General features: G+C 37.7%; 3 protein-coding genes across 3 annotated transcripts; 1 reads left to right on the top strand and 2 right to left on the bottom strand.

Annotated features, from left to right (window-relative positions):
• Positions 1–208: 208 nt before the first annotated feature.
• LOC106699729 lies at positions 209–6,774 on the bottom strand. The gene is made up of 9 exons (XM_023328626.1): positions 6,720–6,774; positions 5,383–5,496; positions 3,624–5,300; positions 3,429–3,528; positions 3,195–3,343; positions 2,984–3,096; positions 2,819–2,908; positions 2,602–2,724; positions 209–2,498 (listed from the first exon to the last, which is right to left on the bottom strand). The coding sequence occupies exons 1-9, from the start codon at positions 6,772–6,774 to the stop codon at positions 2,415–2,417; spliced, it is 2,505 nt and encodes an 834-aa protein (XP_023184394.1). The 3' UTR covers positions 209–2,414.
• Positions 6,775–7,350: 576 nt separating this feature from the next.
• LOC102224801 (ES1 protein homolog, mitochondrial-like) lies at positions 7,351–10,093 on the top strand. The gene is made up of 5 exons (XM_023328628.1): positions 7,351–7,448; positions 9,011–9,123; positions 9,221–9,392; positions 9,492–9,693; positions 9,776–10,093. Exons 2-5 carry the CDS (start codon positions 9,016–9,018, stop codon positions 9,966–9,968), a joined length of 675 nt encoding a protein of 224 aa, XP_023184396.1. The 5' UTR covers positions 7,351–7,448; positions 9,011–9,015; the 3' UTR covers positions 9,969–10,093.
• A 2,127-nt stretch (positions 10,094–12,220) lies between these two features.
• LOC102225069 (phytanoyl-CoA dioxygenase domain-containing protein 1-like) lies at positions 12,221–15,369 on the bottom strand. The gene is made up of 7 exons (XM_005795353.2): positions 15,337–15,369; positions 14,723–14,911; positions 13,200–13,452; positions 13,024–13,115; positions 12,788–12,927; positions 12,593–12,697; positions 12,221–12,499 (listed from the first exon to the last, which is right to left on the bottom strand). The coding sequence occupies exons 2-7, from the start codon at positions 14,850–14,852 to the stop codon at positions 12,413–12,415; spliced, it is 807 nt and encodes a 268-aa protein (XP_005795410.1). The 5' UTR covers positions 14,853–14,911; positions 15,337–15,369; the 3' UTR covers positions 12,221–12,412.
• Between the last annotated feature and the right edge of the window lie 4,640 nt (positions 15,370–20,009).

Consider the following 20,009-nt stretch of genomic DNA (forward strand, 5'->3'; position numbering starts at 1 on the left):
TTCTTTTGTTTTTGTAGCATTCATATGTTTCAGATTATTAAACAAATTTGACTTTGGATAAAAATGACCCAACCAAACACAAAAGCAGTTTTTAAATGAAAACTTTATTCTGTAAGGTATCCAAACTGACCTGGCCCTGAAAATAAAATAATTCCCCTCCTTCTTAAATCATAAATTAACTGTGATTAAAAATTTTGTTTTTGGAAAGCTGAGCTCAGTTTTACAAAATGTGCTGCAGTGATGAGCCTTCCAGAGGGGTCAACCAAATTTATTCCTAAAGCACAATGACAATTCAACCAGGAAACATCCAAGAACAGAGACCTCATTGGCACAGTTTTGGTCAGAGTTTAAGATTTAACAATAAGACGCAGTGACCTGAACTCACCAATTGTGATGTTAAAGTCCCATTATCAGTTATTGCTCAAAGGTTTGAATGAGATTATCATTTGAAAACTACTCAGATTGTCTTTATCCCATCTCTGTCTGTACATCACCAGATTGGACTTCTACCAGGGAATTCCCTGGTAGGTCGGTGAGTTAATGGGCTGGCACCATCGGTAGGAGCTGTTGTGTGCATTGTCATTATCAATTAATTAATGTTAAAATTCTAGATTCTAGCATGGGCTAAAACTCAAGCATTTATAGTTCTGGGGGCCTTAAGCAGCTAATAAGTTTAGCTTTGATTTGGGCCAGCTTCGTTGTCATCTCATTCCTTCTTGGAACATTACCTGTCAATCACTGACATTATAAGCAACATTATTACTTGCTTATTTGCAAATAATAGTAAACATTACTATTTGCAAAAGTAAACTACAAAACCAAACGTTGCTGCTAAAATATTGAGAGATAAAAATGAAAGCCCTCCAGAAAAATGTAGCAACAACTGTAAAAATTTCTGTTTGGTGGTCCTAGGCCTGCTCTCTCCACCAAACATGGATGATATTGCTCATTGCAGCTTTGGCGAGGTTAGCATTGTTTTATTTTTCTAACTTCAAAATGTTTCTGTTGTTATAGGTCTTGCATATTATTTACACCACAATAATATGCTGTGAGGAGGTGAGAATGCTGACGTGAACCCTGCTTAGAATAAAAAATAATTATTGTTCTTCCATGTTTTATGGAAGAACAATAATTCCATAGAATACTGAATTATTCTTCCATATTCTATTCAAGGACAATTGGGAATTCTTGCATAGAATATGGGAGACAATGACCCAGGCCAGACAATAGACAGCCAGAGGGCCGAAAGCTCAGATATTAGTTTTACAGTTAGATTCTTAAATTATACTGGCCACATGATACACACACACACTCCGACTACCCAGTCTGCCCCTGATATATAATACAACCTTCTCATATTACATGACATTGCAGCTGTTTTCTTGTCTAAGGGTTTGAACTAAATGCTATTTTTACAGGAATAAAACCTTTTTGCTTATCCCAAAAATTTTATCTCTTTCTGTCTTTTCTCATGTAATATTTTATGGTGATGGAAATTAGACAACAGATTTAATTTAAGGTCCTGGTTATGTCCTCAAGCACCTGATAATCTGAGGCTGGGTGAAGGTTTTCTGTAATAATCTGATATATTGTGGCTCAAAGCTATAATCATGAAGAATGTGATATTTTGTCTACATTTATGCAAATGTAGACAATGTAGTTGGTATATCTAGTTTAGATATACCAACTGCTAACTATTGGCTTTTAAATGTTTTAAATTGAAATATGGTACAAAATGAATTCTTAAAAATGAGTTACAGTAAATGATCACTCAAACATTACATGATCATTTACTGAAACATTAAATGATCACTCCCTCAAACATAAAAAGTGTTATTACATGCATTTACAGTGTTACTACTGTGCTTATTGGGGAGCACCAGTGTTTTTTCTTTTTTTGCTTAATTTCTTTGCAGTTATTTTAGCAGCTATGAATTCAATGAGGCATATTTCACAGCATACAAAAATGTTTGGACAATGAACAATGGACAACAACTGAATAAAGCACATGATATGTATACTTTGAAGCTATAAAACCTGAATTATATAAATATATGTATATATATATATAATATAACACAGACATTTTATCTATACATCACAACACACAAACAGAGATAAAAAAGTCATAAAAAGCATAAAAACTTACATTCAGTACAAAAAAAAATTGCTTATGTTGCCTGTTAATATTATACATCATTAGACACTGTACAACATTTCTTCAGGTAATTTAGCAGCTATTTCTGTTTATCAGACTCTTGATCACTAGCCACCATTATAAGCAGCACTAATAGGGGCTATTATGAGGCATTTCCTGACTTCTTGACTCTGTGGTTGTATAACTATGCTTTTAAGTTTCCTAGTCCTCTTTTTGACACTGTTGTGTCTGTTAGACTTTGATCTCTTTGCATGTCTTAAAGGGGTACATCATATTCAAATCCTGGATTGGTATGCCCTTGTCTGTGCCGATTTCGAACCTCTTCAAATATTTGGAGAACCTTAGGGTTAGAGGAAAATGAAAGACAACAGCATTAGTAAACATACTAAAATAAAACAGTTTCATCTACATAAAGAGGACAGGAGCAATGGTATATTTATTACCTTTGATTTTGGAATGAGGCCCACTCTGAAGAAACCAATTTGTCCAGTTTCAATCTTGGTGCAGTCAACCACAGTAGATGCAATATTCTCTGGGGAGGGGCCATCACACAACACTCCTTCAACCTTAACAAAAAAATCCAATATTTATTAGATAAACACAGACAATGTTGTTTTTTTTAAACTGAAGTTCTTCTTAAAACTAAATTATAGCTATTACCTTTTTTCCCAGTTTGGCATAAACTTGGTTATGGTGAGTTGTATCTGCCTCGCCTGTTGGATTGGCTGAGGTTACTGCAATTGGGCCCACCTTTTAGAAATAGAAGATGGTCAATCAATAAGGAGTATGTAACATTATTTTTAATCACAGTAAAATGGAAATTACCAAATTAATCAGATGTGTAGCTACTGCACAGTCTGGGCTCCTGATGGCAATGCTTTGTGGAGTCCCGATGTGTTTGGCAGCATCTCCCAAACCAAATATGTCCAACCATGGTCCTATCAAAGTTAGCCAACAAAACCCATTAGGTATTCCCATGAGCACATCATGAACTCAGTTTTCACACAGTTGTCCCTGAAAATAAGAAATCACTCACCTCTGGGGATGACCATGCTGATAGAGGAAGGCCATGCAGCCTCCATGAAGTCCAGGAGCAGGGGACTCAGCAGGTGTCTAACAGGCTCCAGCTGCTTGACAGAAGAGATCCACATGGACATGGGTCGGTCCTCAGCCTGCTTCTTAACTCTGAAGCCAAACAGTAATGGTCATCAGTGACAGAAAAACAAATAAAAAAGTTGCTAAGAGAAAGTTTTACAACTATAAAGCCTACTTGTAAGCTTTGATAACTGCATCTGGTCTGTTGCAGGCAGCCACCAGCACATAGACAGTATCAGTTGGCATTCCACATATGCCTCCATTTTTCATGATTTCTACATCATAGAAATACAGAGCAGAAGAAAAATATGGATATCAGGTCATACATGTAAACAGAGTACACTAAAAACTATCGACATGATCTTCTCACCTGCAATCTGCTGAACTGATGCTGCTTTGCGAGCTGGTACATGCGGACAGACCCCTTCCCCTCCTCCGACCCCACCCAGATTGACTAAAGGTCTTCCTAAGGGGATTTGAGGAGACTGGAAGGTGCTGTTAAAAATGTGCGCCAAGAAACAGTAAAAACTGACAAGACCAAAGATGATTGTGACGCCAATATCATAACCATAGGGCAGTGCACCAATTGCATCCAGCAGGAAGCTGATGAGGATGAGCTGGAAGGTGAATGCATAAACAAACCAGGCAACATTAAGAAATAATGCTGCAATTGTCAACAGGAGGTTAAACATCATGAAACCAATAATCCCAACAGCGACATTGAAGCCTCTGGTCTCACTGTAAAGACCACCAAATCGTGTCAACCCCCACACCGTCCACATCAACCCGTAGAGAATAAAGGCAGTGCTCTCCAGAGTTTTACCCCGAGCAAATGCCACTGAACCACACAGGAGCTGCAACACTCCACCTGCCATCACTGCCCAGGGCAAAACCAGCACAGTCAGAGGATTCCTGTTCCCAATCGTGGCTGTGATGGCAAAAGCTGCCAGAACATTGCAGGCGTGGCCCAGCAGTTCTGCATCTGCATATTTGGAGTGTCCAAGGTGAGGTGTATGCAGGTCTTTATCCAGAGCCCTGAGAGTAAGACTGCGGATTCTGGTTACTAAAGCTTTGAAGTGTCCCTGCCCAGTAGGAATTTTGGTGCTGGAGACCATGTTGACTGTTGTAACAAAAAGCACTCCAGCAGAAGCTACAAAGATAGCTCCTTGTACACCCTGAGTGCCACTTTGGAAGAAGCCTTGAGGTTGGGCTGCGATGGAAATAGAGTAGGCTACAAAGAATAACTGGTAGAGGCCATCCAACAAGCTCTTCTGACAGCTGAACAGCGCGAGGACAAAGAAAAGAACGGCAAAGACAACAGGGAAGGGAACTGGGGAGAACGGCTGAATGGAGTACAAAGATAACAGAGCGCTGTAACCCTCAGCAAATTTGAGCAAAGATGTAAAACCATAGAAAGTCGCAGCTAATGTGTCCATTGCTCGGTAAAAGAGGACACACATGCCAAGCTGGAAGACTCCAGCTGTCCAGAGCCAGGGGACATGGCCAACAGAGAGTTGGGGGACCACGCCTACCAGGGGACAGGCTAATACAGAGGCAGATAACAAGTTCATCACCAAACCTACACTAATTACAGCACTGCAGCTCTGGTTCTGCTCTGTTTTCAGTTCATTTTTCTGTTTCATGATTGTTCCTGGAGGTTTCACTTTGCCCTGTGTGATGGTGTACAGCAAACGCCCAAAGCCAAAATAGGCACACACAAGACAAACAAGGAGGTAGTTTGCAGCTGTGGCAGACTGACCGAAGTCTGAATCTGACAGACCAGCGATTTGATGGGCACAGGCTAAAGAAATGCTGATAGCTATGACCAGGAGAACTGGTTTCTTCACAAAGAGGGCTGCGGTGCCAATGATGAACAGGGCTAAGGTAAATGCTGCCAGGCCAGGAATCAGAGAGGATTTTAGCTCTGTGAGTGGCAACACTCTCTGTCCTGCCAGGATGTAGACCAGACCCGACCCACACCACAGCGCAGAGACGGTCAGACACAGAGTGGAAAACAGTCGGGAGTGGGACAGACTGTGACGGACACCTAGAAAGATATAGGACAGGGTCAGGAGGCTGGAAAAGGCAGAAAATTCAAATCTGTGCAGTGAAATATGCTGAAAACAAACCTGTGTAAGCTATCAGGGCAGCAATGATGAGGAGTAAAATCCCCAGCGCAGTGTGGGGGATGAAGTCTTTCTCAGGAGTGCTGGCATAGCTGTTCACCAGCAGCAGGAGAGAGCCTGAAAATGAGACCCACAGCTATTATTTGGAACTAATTCAATCAAAGCAATGCTCCTAATTAAAAAACGTTATTCTTTCCTGGAAGAAAGAAGACAGAGGCTTGGCCACCATAACAGCAAAAGTATTGATGTCCACAAACCAAGCACCAACAGAACAACATTTTATCATAAAGTTGAAGTGACACATTTGTCTAAGTGTTTTGAATTTTCAGCACTTGTGGTGATAAAAACACAAAAAGCAAGAATATTTTTGATTTTCCAAATCACATTTGAACACACTTTTACAATAAGTAAAGTAATAAAGTCACTTTTATGATTTAATTCGTTTATTTCTGGTGGATTGACAATGCTGCGACGGACTGGGAACCTTTCCTGTCGCCCAACGACTGCTGTGCACCAGCCCCCCGCCCGCGAACCTGCAATAAGCAGGTAGAAGATGGATGGATGGATTTATGAGATATGCTTTCTTGATATACGACATTTTAAAACAACTCCGTAGAGTTATTGAGATATTAAAAATCTATTTTTAATCGCAACGCATTGCCACTTTTGCATTTAAATTATATAATTATTTGTGTAATTATTTAATAAGTAACTTTGAAGAATCATATCTTCAAAGATAATTTGAGAAGTGAGACATCTCACGCCAAAATAGAAAGAAAGAAAGAACATCCCCGCAATCACCCAGTCAAAGCGATTTCTTTTTTTTCCTCCTCCTGGGTCCTGAAAATACTAAAAAGAAGTTCTATTGAAAACAACCAAAAATATAGAAATATACATTTTTTTATATAAATAATATCATCAGTAGGCCTATTATAAGTTTTTACATAATGAATATAAACTTTTGTACCGTTAAAACACCAGTTTCAGCTTTTGAAATTTCGTTTTTCTCGAAAAACCAATTAATATGTATATACCTATATGGCAGACATTCATTCCGATCGTCTTATTTTCATTAAAAGCTCTCGTCATCGAGTTGAAAAGGGATTTGATCACCAAGGAGTGTAAAATTAAAATAACTGAAAAGGGAGACACTGGAAATTCATTTTGCATGGAGAGCAACGAGATATCAACTTCCGAATGGAGGCTTGCTGGGCGTAAATATAAAATACCCCAAAAATCTAAAACACACAAAAAAATTAAAAAATTAAAAAAAGTAGAGAGGAAAAAATACGTACAGTGCTAACTTGGAGAACGGACGTGAAATAAACTTGAAGGCTTACCTCCTAAAATACCCAGGATGCCGACGGACACATAAGCTGAGTTGAACTGAGCCATGGCAGCAGTAGTGCTGCTCTGACGATGTGAGGAGGACTTTTATACTGGTGAGTCAGGTAAGACTCCCGGGGACGGGAAATAGTGGAGCTGCGCCTACCTGGCAAAAACCACAGCCCCACTAAAAGCTGTGGGAGGACAAGAGGACAAGAGTCTGTTCTCCGGTGTCAGGTAGCCCGTTTTCCCGTCAAATAAGCCGACTGAAGAATGTGATACTATACTACTACTACTACTACTACTACTAATAATAATAATAATATTATGAAATCTTTTGTTGATTTCCTCTTGAATGGCAGAACACACGCTCCTAAAATTAGAATGTTTTGTAATTTTGTGACTCTTGATTCATTTCCTCTTTACTAAACCCTTTCCACATTACTAACCCCGTGCGTCCAGGTGGATGAGATTAATGTCTTTTAATAGCATCACCACAACTGGGAGTTCATAGTAGCCAATGATTCGGCATTTTAAGGTAGAGGATTAACTATTAAACAGATTTTGGTAACTTGATGCCAGTGACGTCAGCGTCTTGAGCAGCGTATTGGTTGGTCGGGAAAATCCAGCGAGCAGCAGCGGATTATAAAAGCGCTCGCTCGGAGCCCAACCTTCAAATCAACACCGAGGAGCTGCGCTGCACGCCGTGTTCAACAGGAGAAATACTACAAAAACTAAATAAGGTGAGTAATACATTCTCTTGATCCCTTTGCCTTCAATGTATGTTAAAAAGTAAGCGCAACACATTACAGGTTTAAGCCAATTAGTTTGTTTTTTTAAACAGCAAACTGAATTAAAAACGATTAATGTCTAACTATGTGGCTTAATAATAGTAGCTTAAAAATATCCCATAAACTGTCAGAGAGTTAATATTTGTGCTAAAACTAATTATTTAGTTTAATCAGTGATCAGATAAAAAAAACAAACACATTAGTGTTTCTATACATTTATCAACAAACCGTTTTTCTAAGTCCAATAAGTCCCGTTTCTATTGACTGAATACTGCCTGCCTACCTGTGACTGCTTGTTCAGGTTAGCATTTGAAAATGCAACCTAATTCTGTTAACGCCCTCTACTGACATGTACTATAAAGGAACAGTAGAAATATATTTCTATTTTAAATCCAAACTCCTTCACCTATGCCCTGCTTGTATTTTATTGGTCGCTCTTTCATGATCTGTTGGAGTTTATCTTAGATGCACTTATAAAGAGACAGAGTTATGTGTTCCTTTGATGTGACTGGGTATTTTTCTTGGCACTGTGAGGCTGACGGTGTGACGGAGTGGCTGGAAGAATTGCATAAGAGTACAGTAATTAAAAGTAACTTCCCCATTAGATGGTGAATGGATTACAAAACCTAAAAGCAGGAAGGTCATCCTGTATGGTTCTCCTCTGCATTTTGGATGAAGCAAGTCTGTTACTAAACCTGCTCCTAAGATGATCTGTTGTATGTTTTTGTTTTCCTCGATACCTGCACACCACAATGCTACAGCAAAAAAATATGGTGCATCTCACAGGCAGATTGTAATATACATCAAATAACCTGAGTCGGCCCACTCAGATCCTTCTTGTACATGGCCTCCACCTTGGTCAACCAAGGCCTCTTCTGATTCTTCAATTATACTCCTAAATATTTATAAGATTGATGAACATTGCAGAGCGTGGATAGTTGTTCCTTCTGAAATCTATCACCAGAGATTCCCAGATGACCCTCCTCATACCATCTCACAAAGTAGACTCATCAGATTTGTCCTCTCTTCCATTCGCCACATAGAATGTGACTTCTAGTCGGTGAATCTGAATCACGCCTTGTACCTTTAGAGCCAGACTCTAAGCCAAGTTAAAAATTTTTGATTTTTGAAGTCCTCATCCCTGAATGAAGACAGGAAAATGTCTTCTCAGTATATACAGTAACATTAGAGAAAATATATCACATTTTTGTTCTCTTCAGAGCATCTTTGGTGTAAACTGCAACAGTGAAAAAAGTGTTGAATTAATATAAATAAGAAATATTAATTTGGACACATTTATTGCTGCCAGGTTTTGCTGCACTAGACTTGTTTCTCACCTGCCTCTGTAAATGTTTTATGTGAACATGCAACAGGTGCTAAGTGTCTATCACCAGTCTGACTATACTTCCAATTGGGAAACAGAAATTCAAACCTCACCATGAATGATTAAGAACCAACTTGGCACCTTTAAGAGTCTCCTTTTGACTAGATGAACATGTCTGTGCATTCCTTAGCAATCATGGTGAAGCATGTTGCAGTTATTCTTTCTGGCTGCGGAGTCTATGACGGCACAGAGATCCACGAGGCCTCGGCCGTCCTGGTCCATCTGAGTCGCGCTGGAGCAAAAGTAAGGACAAAAAAGTGTCTGTCAGAAACATTGTGTTGATATAAAACTAGCAGGGGTTCATGTTTTTTCATTTACCATATTGGTTGTTTGATCTCAGGTGAAGATGTTTGCCCCCGACGGAGATCAGATGCACGTTGTAAATCACTGCGAGGGGAAACCTACTGAGGAGAAGAGGAACATCCTGCAGGAAAGCGCTCGTATCGCTAGGGGTGACGTCACTGATCTGGCCAAGCTGGATGTCTCAGCGTTTGATGCTGCCATCATTCCAGGTGAGATGATCTTCTATAAACTCAGATGAAGCTGTGTGAAGCTCCTCTGTTTAATGTTTTAATGTAGGTTTCTGAACAAACCCCTACGTTCTCTATCAGGAGGGTTTGGTGTGGCTAAGAACCTGAGCGACTGGGCTTTAAAGAACAAGAGCTGCACCGTCCAGCCACATCTGGAGAAGATCATTAAGGATTTCCACAAAGCAGGAAAGCCTCTGGGCATGTGCTGCATTTCCCCTGTCCTGGCTGCAAAGCTGCTGCCTGGCTGTGAGCTGACCGTGGGGCAGGACAAAGAGTGTGAAAAGTGTGTAAATCTCTGTTCACATTAGGTGAAAATGTTAGTTTAGTGGATTTTGTGTGATCATTCACTTGGTTTTTATCTTCAGGTGGCCGTTTGCTCAGACGGCTGGAGCTCTGAAGGACATGGGCTGCAAACATGTGAACAAAGACGTGGATGAAGCTCACGTTGATGTCAAGAACAAGCTGGTCACCACCTCTGCCTTTATGTGCAACGCTCCCGTTCACAAAGTGTTTGATGGAATCGGCGTCATGGTTCAAGAAACGCTGAAACTTGCCTGAGAAGATTGTTATATGTAATCAGTTCTATTTATTTCACCAGCAAATCATGAGAGATACTGCAACATTTAATCAGAAACTCTGAGTAAACAGAGTGAAATTCTAAATAAAGCGTTTTCTGTAACTTACAGGTTTTGGCATATTTTTCTTCATACATACATACAATGACAACACATTTTGTATGAGACACCAACCTCTCATTGCTCTACAATGTGTGAAGTGAGTGATTATTCAGATAATTTAGCTTTTTATGATCAATTTAGTTTTTTTTAAGCTTAGTTAGATGGCTTTGTTAATAGATGTTTGAGTGTCACTGCAAAGCTTAGAGGTTTGTTAAACCCTCCACTATTTTTTCATAAACTTAATGACTTGTGTTTAAAGAAGATTAAGTTATTAAAGTTTTTTATTTTTTTTTTTTGCAAAATCATTGGTGCTAGACCTGTTGAGACCTCTGTAAATGAATAGTTCTGGAAACGTTTCTTTACATTGCAGATCTTTAAATCAGTAATCTATGGCTTCCTGTTCTAGTCAGGTAGATATCTTCCACCTAGACTTGCAGTCATTGGATTAGCACCAAATGAAAACTTTAAAAAAAGCTGAAAATATGACACAAGATTGGAGACATTGATGTTGCTACCACATGCAACGTGAGGAAAGTTGTAATGATTCACTAGAGGGACCCAGAAATTCAGCCACGACACAGCAGTGAGCAGAAACTCAGACTTTTATTAAAAGGCAGCTCAAACTGGGCACACAGGAAAGTCAGCTGCAGCGCTGCGAGGGGGGAGAGGAGAGGAGAGATTGGTGACTATAGAAATAGTAACGAAGGGATTTGTGAGTGTGTAGGAAAGAAACACTAACCTGACTTGGCGGAAAGGTACTGGAGTGAACAGCTGAGGGATGAGGAGGAGAGCAGATGCTGCACAGACGCAGGGCTCAGGAGGAAGAGCCTGGGGAGGGTAAGCGCTGATGCAGGGCAGCGCACCAACTCCGTGGAGCAGCAGAAGTAACTGATCCAGATCCAAATTCTTAGTCAGACGGGCCGAGGTCATGTACAAAGGGGCAGAGAGCAGAGTCCGTGGGAGTGGGGGTGAGCAGTGTGACCGAGACAGGCATGGGTCGAGATCCAGATGGGCAAACAGCAAAAAGTCCGACAAGGGCAAATCCGAGGAACAAGAGCGTGATTGAAACAACCAGGGCATGATGGGAGTGCTGGAAAACTACTAGCTGAAAGCTTTGGATAATCTGGCAGCGTGGTTGTGACTGAGAGGGGCTTAAGAAGAAAACAATCAGGGAGCGACACAGGTGCGGGGAATAACAGAAATGAGAAACGTGACGTGGATTGGCTCAAACAAAAAAAAAAAAAAAACACAGAGCACAATGTGAACATCACAGAAAGTAACAAGTTGTAGAGTGCTCTTTTAGATTGATCAGGTTTCCAAAAAAACATTAGATGACGTCTATATGGGTGGGGCAGTCATAAAATAAAGGATGAATCTGGAAAACATCACGCCCAAAATAAACCCTTCTCAAAAAAAAAAACAACCAAACAAAAAAAGACTTGAGACTCAACAACAACAGCTATTCAAAGCAAATGGTCAAATTGACCAAGAATTGAGTCAACTAACGCACTTTCCCAAGTTGTTGTAGCATGAAAAATCTTTGAAAATCTGCATTGTTGTAAACATTTCCTAATTTTACTATGGATACTTTTACATATTGGTGGTAAAAGTACACACCAAACATGCACAATTAACTGTACATGTCTAACTGGGACATGCACAGGTGACTCTAGAGCACCATCTCTTTTCAATTTGTGGGAAAAAAAGCCCTTTTTCAAAATATTCTCACAGTGTGTCGAATGCGTTCCAAAGCATTTCTGAATTTTAAAGCCTATATATGCTACTAAAATATCTTTAATAAAGTACTGTTCAGTGAAAGTGGAGCATGTAAATTAAATTGTATTTATATGTGTAGAAACTTGATACTATGATCAGATTATTTTAACATGTAAATAATATAATATATCACAATAGCAACATGCAGAAGTGTAGATGATTCCTCTTCTGTCTGGCCATATTCTGTGCTGTTGGTTTCATTTTGAAGCAACCTGGAGGTTTGTACTCAAATATGTATTTTTTCCAACTGCCTTTGTCTTCAAGGCTAGAGTTCTGTAAATTTACAGATTTTTAAACCACATGCACATGTGAAGGAACATAAATGTGATTTAAGAAAAGAAAATGAGCTTTTCAACATTCTTTTTGTTCTTTTAATAATATTTAAACATGCATTAGCTGCTTGAAAGAATAAGTTAACCAGACAATGGTTTAATTTAGAGTCAGTGATGTATTATAGTCCATATACATAATTCCATATAAACACTAAATAGACATTTGATTTATCAAACAAGAAGTTAAAGCAGTTGTTGTGAAGTCTTCACTAATTCTTCATGTGCTTTTGTTGGAGAAATGGTGGAACTGGTCCACCCCACAGATCAACTCTGTTGCATGAAATTTCCTGGGACGATCAGGGTCCTAAAATTAAAACAGAGGGAAAAAAAGTTATTAGAAATGAAAGGTAAGTTCTCTAAAAGAACCACTGGCTAAGAAAATATGATTGTCTCTCACCTCAGTGGGGTAGGCATAGGTGGGAACATAACGGATCACGAAGCCACAGCGCCTCCTTTGGGAAGTGTTGGCATCACTTGCATGGACAAGAAGTCCATCATGAATCTGGAAAAAAGATAAATCTGATTGAGATAAACTTGTTTTTAGAGCATTTTATAGCTGCAAAGTTTTATCACAAAAGGCAAATAAACCTACCGACATCTGTCCGGCTTTCAGAGGACAAAGCACAGCTTCGTCCACCTGCACCAGCTCCTCTGGGATCTCCTGGTTGACTGACAGTAGGTTTCCAGGGCGGGTTGCTTGGCGATGGAGCAACATGCCCGAGCAGTGACTTCCTATAAGCGACTAATGTCAAGTACGTGGAGCATACAGCTGGCCTGGACTGCCAGTGATAACTTAAAAAATGCAAATAACTAACAAATTTAACTTACCTGGGATGACCTGAAGGACTCCATTTTCTTTTTGTGAATCATCAAAAGCAAGCCACACAGACAGAACAGGTCCACCAGCAATACCCCAGTACCTGTGAACGCCACATTCTTAAACATGCAATACAAAAAACTAATCACTTTATACGCTTTATTTTCCTTTGGTAAGTTATATTCACCTCATATCCTGGTGCCAGGCCACATAAGGAAGCTCATCGCCTCCATCAGGTTTGCTTTGATCTGTTTTGCTCTCCTGGAGTTTGGCAGGTTTGACTGTCGGGTATTTACAGATAAATCGAGAGTCCAGCAGAATGACGTCGGGTCCCAGGATGGCTTGGATCACTTGCAGGATGCGAGGATGTTTAGTCAGGTTCATCACCCAGGGGTACTGAAGATGGACATTGTGGAGGCTGTACTGTGTGTACTCTGTACCTGTTTGATACATAAAAATACATGGTTAGAAAAAAAAGAAAATCAGATTCATTTGCTGAAACAAAGTATTGGATATGTCAACAGTTTTCTCAGAGAAATATTTTATCATGACAAAGAGTTTCTTTCATCGAAGAAGAAGAGCATTAAAATTAATGCTGGTGTGCAAAGTTAAGTTTATTAAATCTACACAGAAAGTATTTATTATATAAGAAAATGTAATGTGAATGAAAAGACAACATGATTAAACTAACAGAGGAGAACAGATTGTGTCTCAACTGGGTGTGTTCAAGTATTACTGTAATTATTCAATATTTGTATATGGATAGATCAGCTGTTTATTGAAACATTTGTTTCATTTAATCACTCGCACATCATACTTGATGAAAGTAGCATGCAGTATTTGCTGGTGTTTTTATCTTGATATTATTAAATTTCCTTACTGTGTAATTTTCCAGTAAAAAAAATAATTTTGTCTTTTGTAGCACGAAGGAAACAGACACATTTTGCAAGCATCAACAACGCAAGCATCAAGTGTTGTTGATGCTTGCGTTCAACAACGCAAGCATCTGAAATAATAGAATAGAAGGCTGTTGCAAAATGGTTAGCTCCTTTATCTAAGATCATCTGGTTCGATGGATGAATCATTCTTCAGATGAAAAGAGGAGTGATTTTCAAACAGAGTAAACTCTGATGTGTCAGAGAAATAATATGAAGCTGACAGGAGAAACGGCCCCCTAAACCTCCAAGATTTAAAAAGTGTTGTGTGAAGAACGGGTTAAAGTCGCATGTATGCAATATACAGTATACATTTATTTTCTCCATGCAGGAGATGTCTTGAAATCACCATTGCCAGTAATGGCTTTTCTACTAAATAATAAATAAATGTTATGTTCTCTATGCTATTACAGTTATTTCCATATTTAATTTATGAACTTATTATTTTAGTTTCTTTGTATGTGTGAATGACTTGGCACCTGTTTGCGAAAGTCATATCTGTACATCCCATTGCAGCTATGTTTACCGAGAAAAGCATTGCCGTGCTTCTATAAAAATAAACCAGTGAAGCAGTAGCACAACTAAACAAAATAGTCAAACGAAACTCAGATTTCTTTTGAGTTTCGTTCTATACATCTTGCTCTATACATCTTGCACAATCTGATTATTTTACTTCCCTTTGCATCCTGTCTACTAGATCTTATCTCAGTTCTCTATATCTTGCTCAATCTCTGAATTTTTCCTCTAATTCTCCCTCCCTCTGTATGTCACATACCAAATTCCTCCTCCAGCTTAGCGAAAGCCTCCCTGGCCTCCCTCAGCTCGGTCTCATCCAGCACAGGCAGTGGTGAGAGGAAGCCCTCCTTGTTGTAGCGCTCCTGTAGTTCAGCTGGAGATGTATTCATCTTTGGGTTTCCCTGCTGATGTCTCTGGCTTTCTGCTTCCAAGGTTGGTGAGATGTAGACTGAAGGTGAAGTTTAAAAGTTGAAAAGAGTTTAAGTTTAGTAAACGCCATTAAAGGTGTCCCTTCAAATTGACCTGGCTTTAGTTATTTGCTGATTATAAAGAACATACGCTTCAAAATAATCACACAGCAGCACTTGTGCTGAGTTTATAACTCATTACCTGCTTGAATCAAGTTAATTGGACTTGTAAATATAGGACACTCTATTTCCGTGTGCACTAAAAACAACTCTGAGACTGCAGAGACATAAAACTCCTAAAATCTTTTTGCTGTCCAATTCCTGCAAAAAACCTGAACAAAATACTACTGATTTACAAATAATGATGGAACATGGTCAAATGGGGCAATATTTTTCTTTTTGTTTAGGTAGAATATTATTCTGCAAAGTCTAAACTTTAACTACAGCAGAAAGTGTCTCTCCATACCTGTTGTCTGCTCAGTCTCCCAGTTAAGTCTGGTTTCTGTCTGGCTCTTGTCAGTCAGTCCTTATATATGCTACAGCTTTGGAAACTCCTACCACTGTGACATCGTTTTACAATTCATAAACTGTGCTCAAATACCCTATGTCGTCATATTCCAGGAAAAAACACACCACACCTGGAAAGTACAAGACAATGACATTATTCAGGTGTGTGTTGGCTATTTAGAAACATTTCTTTGACCTACATGCCTTTTGTGTTATGTTATCTCTAACTGTTTACATTCTATTAATAGAGAACACATTGTGATTTATACAGTTTCTGTTGAAATCTGAAACAATAGATGCTAAAGCTGTTAAAACCTGCTAGATCCAGATTCAACTTCTTTATCGCTTCCCTCACCATACCCTCATATCAGATTATCATTTATTTTCATGTAGAGTGAAAAAAACAATTAGTGACAAATGAACCCCACCAGTATAAAAATGTTTCACTATGAAACTCTGAAGAAAGAACCATCACAAAATGAAAGCAGAAGTGATTAAAAGACTGTGCGGTCTGGTGACTGCTGGAAATCTGGTGACATTTCACTGTTTCAATGATAAAAACTATATTTACCGATTAACTCTGTTCTATGATGACATTTATCATCCTTATATATGCAAATTTTAATATATCCATTAATTAAATATACATCAAGTTTATGTATTTTTTATAATTAAGTTTTTAAACATTTACTAAGGGGGAATTGGATCTGACTTTTTAATAATTTCCTCACTTTTCCTACTTTAAGACTGCAGTGAAGAAATCAGTGTCTTCATGAAACCGTTGTCTGACAATATGTACGACCTGCAGTTTCTGACACCTAATTGGATGCTTTTTCATATTTGGATATAGTTAGCCACACATTCAGGACCACTTTCTAATTAAGACAGGTTTTGATTATTTAGATGTGCTTAAATGATGAAGGCTGGACATTTTCCTTTTTGCATATGTCAAACAAAAGACCTGTAAAACATCAGGTTCACACCAATAACAGGTTTTTATTTACAGATTAATGATGGATCACTTCTCTCAACAAATAAATGATGAACAACAAATTGCTAATGTTTTAGTTTATTTTGCTTGTTTTATTTGTTCAAATACTAAATAAATTGTGAGTGACAAACTAAAGTAAAATCACACACAGAAGCCAGAAATGTAAGAAAATCTGAGAAAACTGTAGACCGATCTTCTTTGTGCACACCGGTTTAATACAATATATGTATGTTTGCCCAGCAAAAGTGTTTCACATGAGAAATTGAAGGGTCATATCCAGTTTCCAGTTTATTTCAGTGTTTTTCTCACACACAGTAAGGTACAAATAATCAATATGCTGAACTGGTTCTACATAATATAATGTTAGCCTTGTTATTGTGAAAATTAAAAAAATCAGAGCCATCAATCTCCAGATGTCAAAGAGATACTCACTGAGATGCTGGACAGACCATAGATCAATTTGTTTCTGTGAGAAACAAACATTGTAGTGGAAATAAACATAAAGTTCTTGACATAGAACAAGAAATAAAAAACAAATGGCTTTAATATGAAAACTAAATTCAAAAGGCAACAAGTGACCTTTGTGCAAAAAAGTAATTCAAGAAACAAACCAAACAAATTACTGGTATTTTCACGAGGAAATACTATTGACCATAAATGCTCGGTCAAAAGGAAAAGCTATGACATCTTTTACTGTCAGAACCAGAAACCGTGTAAATATTCTGAGATAATAGTTTAAAGAAAAAGTCCCCCTGACGTCATACTGTTCACCTTGATTCTTTAGCTCATTGTTTTACATTTTCATGACCTGCTACCAGGAAACAATTGCAGAAATATTTACAGCAACAAAGCAAACATTAACAGCCCTTTTCAAAACCAATTACTCACCCTTTCCTCTCTGACTTGATGACATTATTCCAAACATATTTCATGAAAAAGGAAATGCAAGATCCTTTCCGAGCAATGCTTGCACAAACAGTAGTTCTCAACAGAATTATAATTGACTTAAATGCAACAATAGGCTTAGTTTGGCTATGAATAATTATTAATGGGTGTCAAAGGAGCATATTAACAGAGTTAGTAATTGTGATCATAATGACCAAGTCGAGGTAACACCTAATTATCAGGAATTGATAGCCAAAAGGCTCTCAGTTTCAGTAAGTTTCTGAATATTTTACTGGTGACGTTTGGTATGAAATAACAATTGATGACAGATTAAGTTCTGGACTGACATTCTCAAACAGCAAGCTATGAACACACATACAGAATAAACACACAAATAAATTATTTCTAAGATATCAGAATTTATTAACAAAACACTTCAACTTCCAGTTTTTGTTTGTTTCAACTAACCGAAACAAACAAAAACCAGCCTGGATTTAAGAGCCTCAAAAGGAGCACAAGAAACAAAAATGAAGCAAGACTGCCTTCTTTCTGCAGCAGAGTCTCATATTATACGGTCATGACATAGAGATAGTTTTAACAAATAAATTTCTATAGAAGTCACATTAGGCATCTTGAAGAGGTACAAAAGTGAATAAAATAACTTTAAAACTGATTGTGAAACAGGAAACCAGTGAAGTAAAGTCATGAGGGTTAATGTGCTCATGCATTTGCACAATGTGCAGGCTCCTGATGAACACGTCACTAATCCCAAAATAGAGCAAGTTACAGTAATCCAGCCATAATGTAACAGTTTCACAAAACTGCCTTGATATAATTGGCTTTATTTTGGCTAACTATGTCAAATGAAAAAAAAAAATGGATGTAATTAAAAGTTTCAACATCTGCATCCATCTTATCTCCCAGATTTGCGATGATCTGTCTAACATACTGTGCCAGAGAACCAAGATCTATGTTTGAGGTGTCAAATGTGCCACCAGACCATCACTTCTGTTTTTCGCTTGTTCAAGTGTAAAAAATTCAAAGCCATCCAGTACTTTACGTCATTGAGGCAGATGAACGATGAATCCAATGAGAAGCCCGTCTTTTTAAAGATGGAGGTAAATCTGACCTATCCATTATTCCCCAAAACATCCTTTTTAAAATGGGCTCTTTGCTACATTTACTTTTGTCATGACTGGTTTACTTTTTGTCATAAAAAATTATATGTCAGAGTTCAGTGATTTAACAAACAAAATTAAATAAAATCAGACACAACCTTCATTTTAAAAGTGGTCAAAGGCTGGTCTGAAAACAAAGAAAAAAAACAGTTTAAGTTTAAAGGCAAACTTTTATAGACCTTCAGAAATTAATACCAAAAGTTCTTGAATTTAATGTTGATTTTTTTAAATAGATGAATTGTGTTGTTTAAATAGATGTATTGTTACTTTTACTTTTTATTGTTTATTGTTACTAACCATGAAAATAAAGCTGGAATAATTCAGTGTGTTAATGCTGATTTTCCACATTTTTCTGAGAACAAAGAGGTTTGTGTTGCTCTTTCCTGCTGACTTTTCATTCTCTTGTCTCCCCCTAGATGTTATTGCTCATTACTGCATATCTACTGCATAAACATGATAAGTATTTTATTATTTTATATATTTTAAAAGTTAGTTGTATTTCAATATAAAATATCTGTCTGATTGCTCCTCTCACTGAAGACTTCTGTCTACTGTAAAAAATAACCATTGAATAATGATAAATTCTTGTTTTCTGAAAATAGCCTTTGTTTTAATATTCTTTTGCTTACATTGCTTTTGCAATTATCAACACAATCCTAAACACTAAATACTAATTTAAAAATGAAAACACATTTAAGGACAACTAATAAAATTGGTTAAATGCAGGAAGACTCACTAGTTTGAGTTAGTGAGTCTTCTGAATGCAAGCTTCATTCAGCAGATTTGCAAAATGTTTTCATTTTGTGATTCCATTGATCTCAGTTTGAGTTGTTCCACATTGTCCTTAAGATTTGCTGCTGTGTGTATTTGTGGTTTTTGCATAATGTTACTGTCTGATTTGCAGCAGTGTAACAAATTGTAATTATATTGAAACTACATTTTGGGAAACACAGATCCTCCACTTGATGGTGCAGTTTTCCATCTTGTTGAGATTTGTTTTTAGGTAATTAATATTAATATACCGTAAGATGAAAAATATCCATCCATTCAGGGTCTTTAATCATTTACATTTTAGAGAATCACTAAGATCTAATATTTCATTTAAACAGAACAAACTGAACCTAGTTCAAGGTGTTAGAAAAGATAATTTATGTCAACTAATCTATAATGGCCTGTAAATAAATGCAATATTTGCCACTTTTTCAAACACAGAGAATGATTCTCTTTCAAGACGTTTTGAAGAGGGGTATTTATTTTTACTGCTGATCCAGCCATTAATTCATCCTCTTTATCCCCTATCCTTGAAAAGTTTCAAGAGACCAGTGGCTTCATCAAGCTAAGGAGGTAGATCCAGGAAAGCACACCAGGCTAGTTTTATGTTTACGACATATGATTTATATGATAATATTCAGAGGAGAGTGATGAACTAAGGCAAAACGAAAGAGACAGTTCCACATACTGCAAAGAATGCAGAAGAAAATATAAATACTATAACAAAGAATTATGGCAGCAGTTGTTTGTATACAACTCTATGGTTTATTGATAGATTTTTGCGATACATTTAACTTTCTAATATTT

The sequence above is a fragment of the Xiphophorus maculatus genome, chromosome 23 (assembly GCF_002775205.1).
Source record: "Xiphophorus maculatus strain JP 163 A chromosome 23, X_maculatus-5.0-male, whole genome shotgun sequence".
Lineage (NCBI taxonomy): Eukaryota > Metazoa > Chordata > Actinopteri > Cyprinodontiformes > Poeciliidae > Xiphophorus > Xiphophorus maculatus.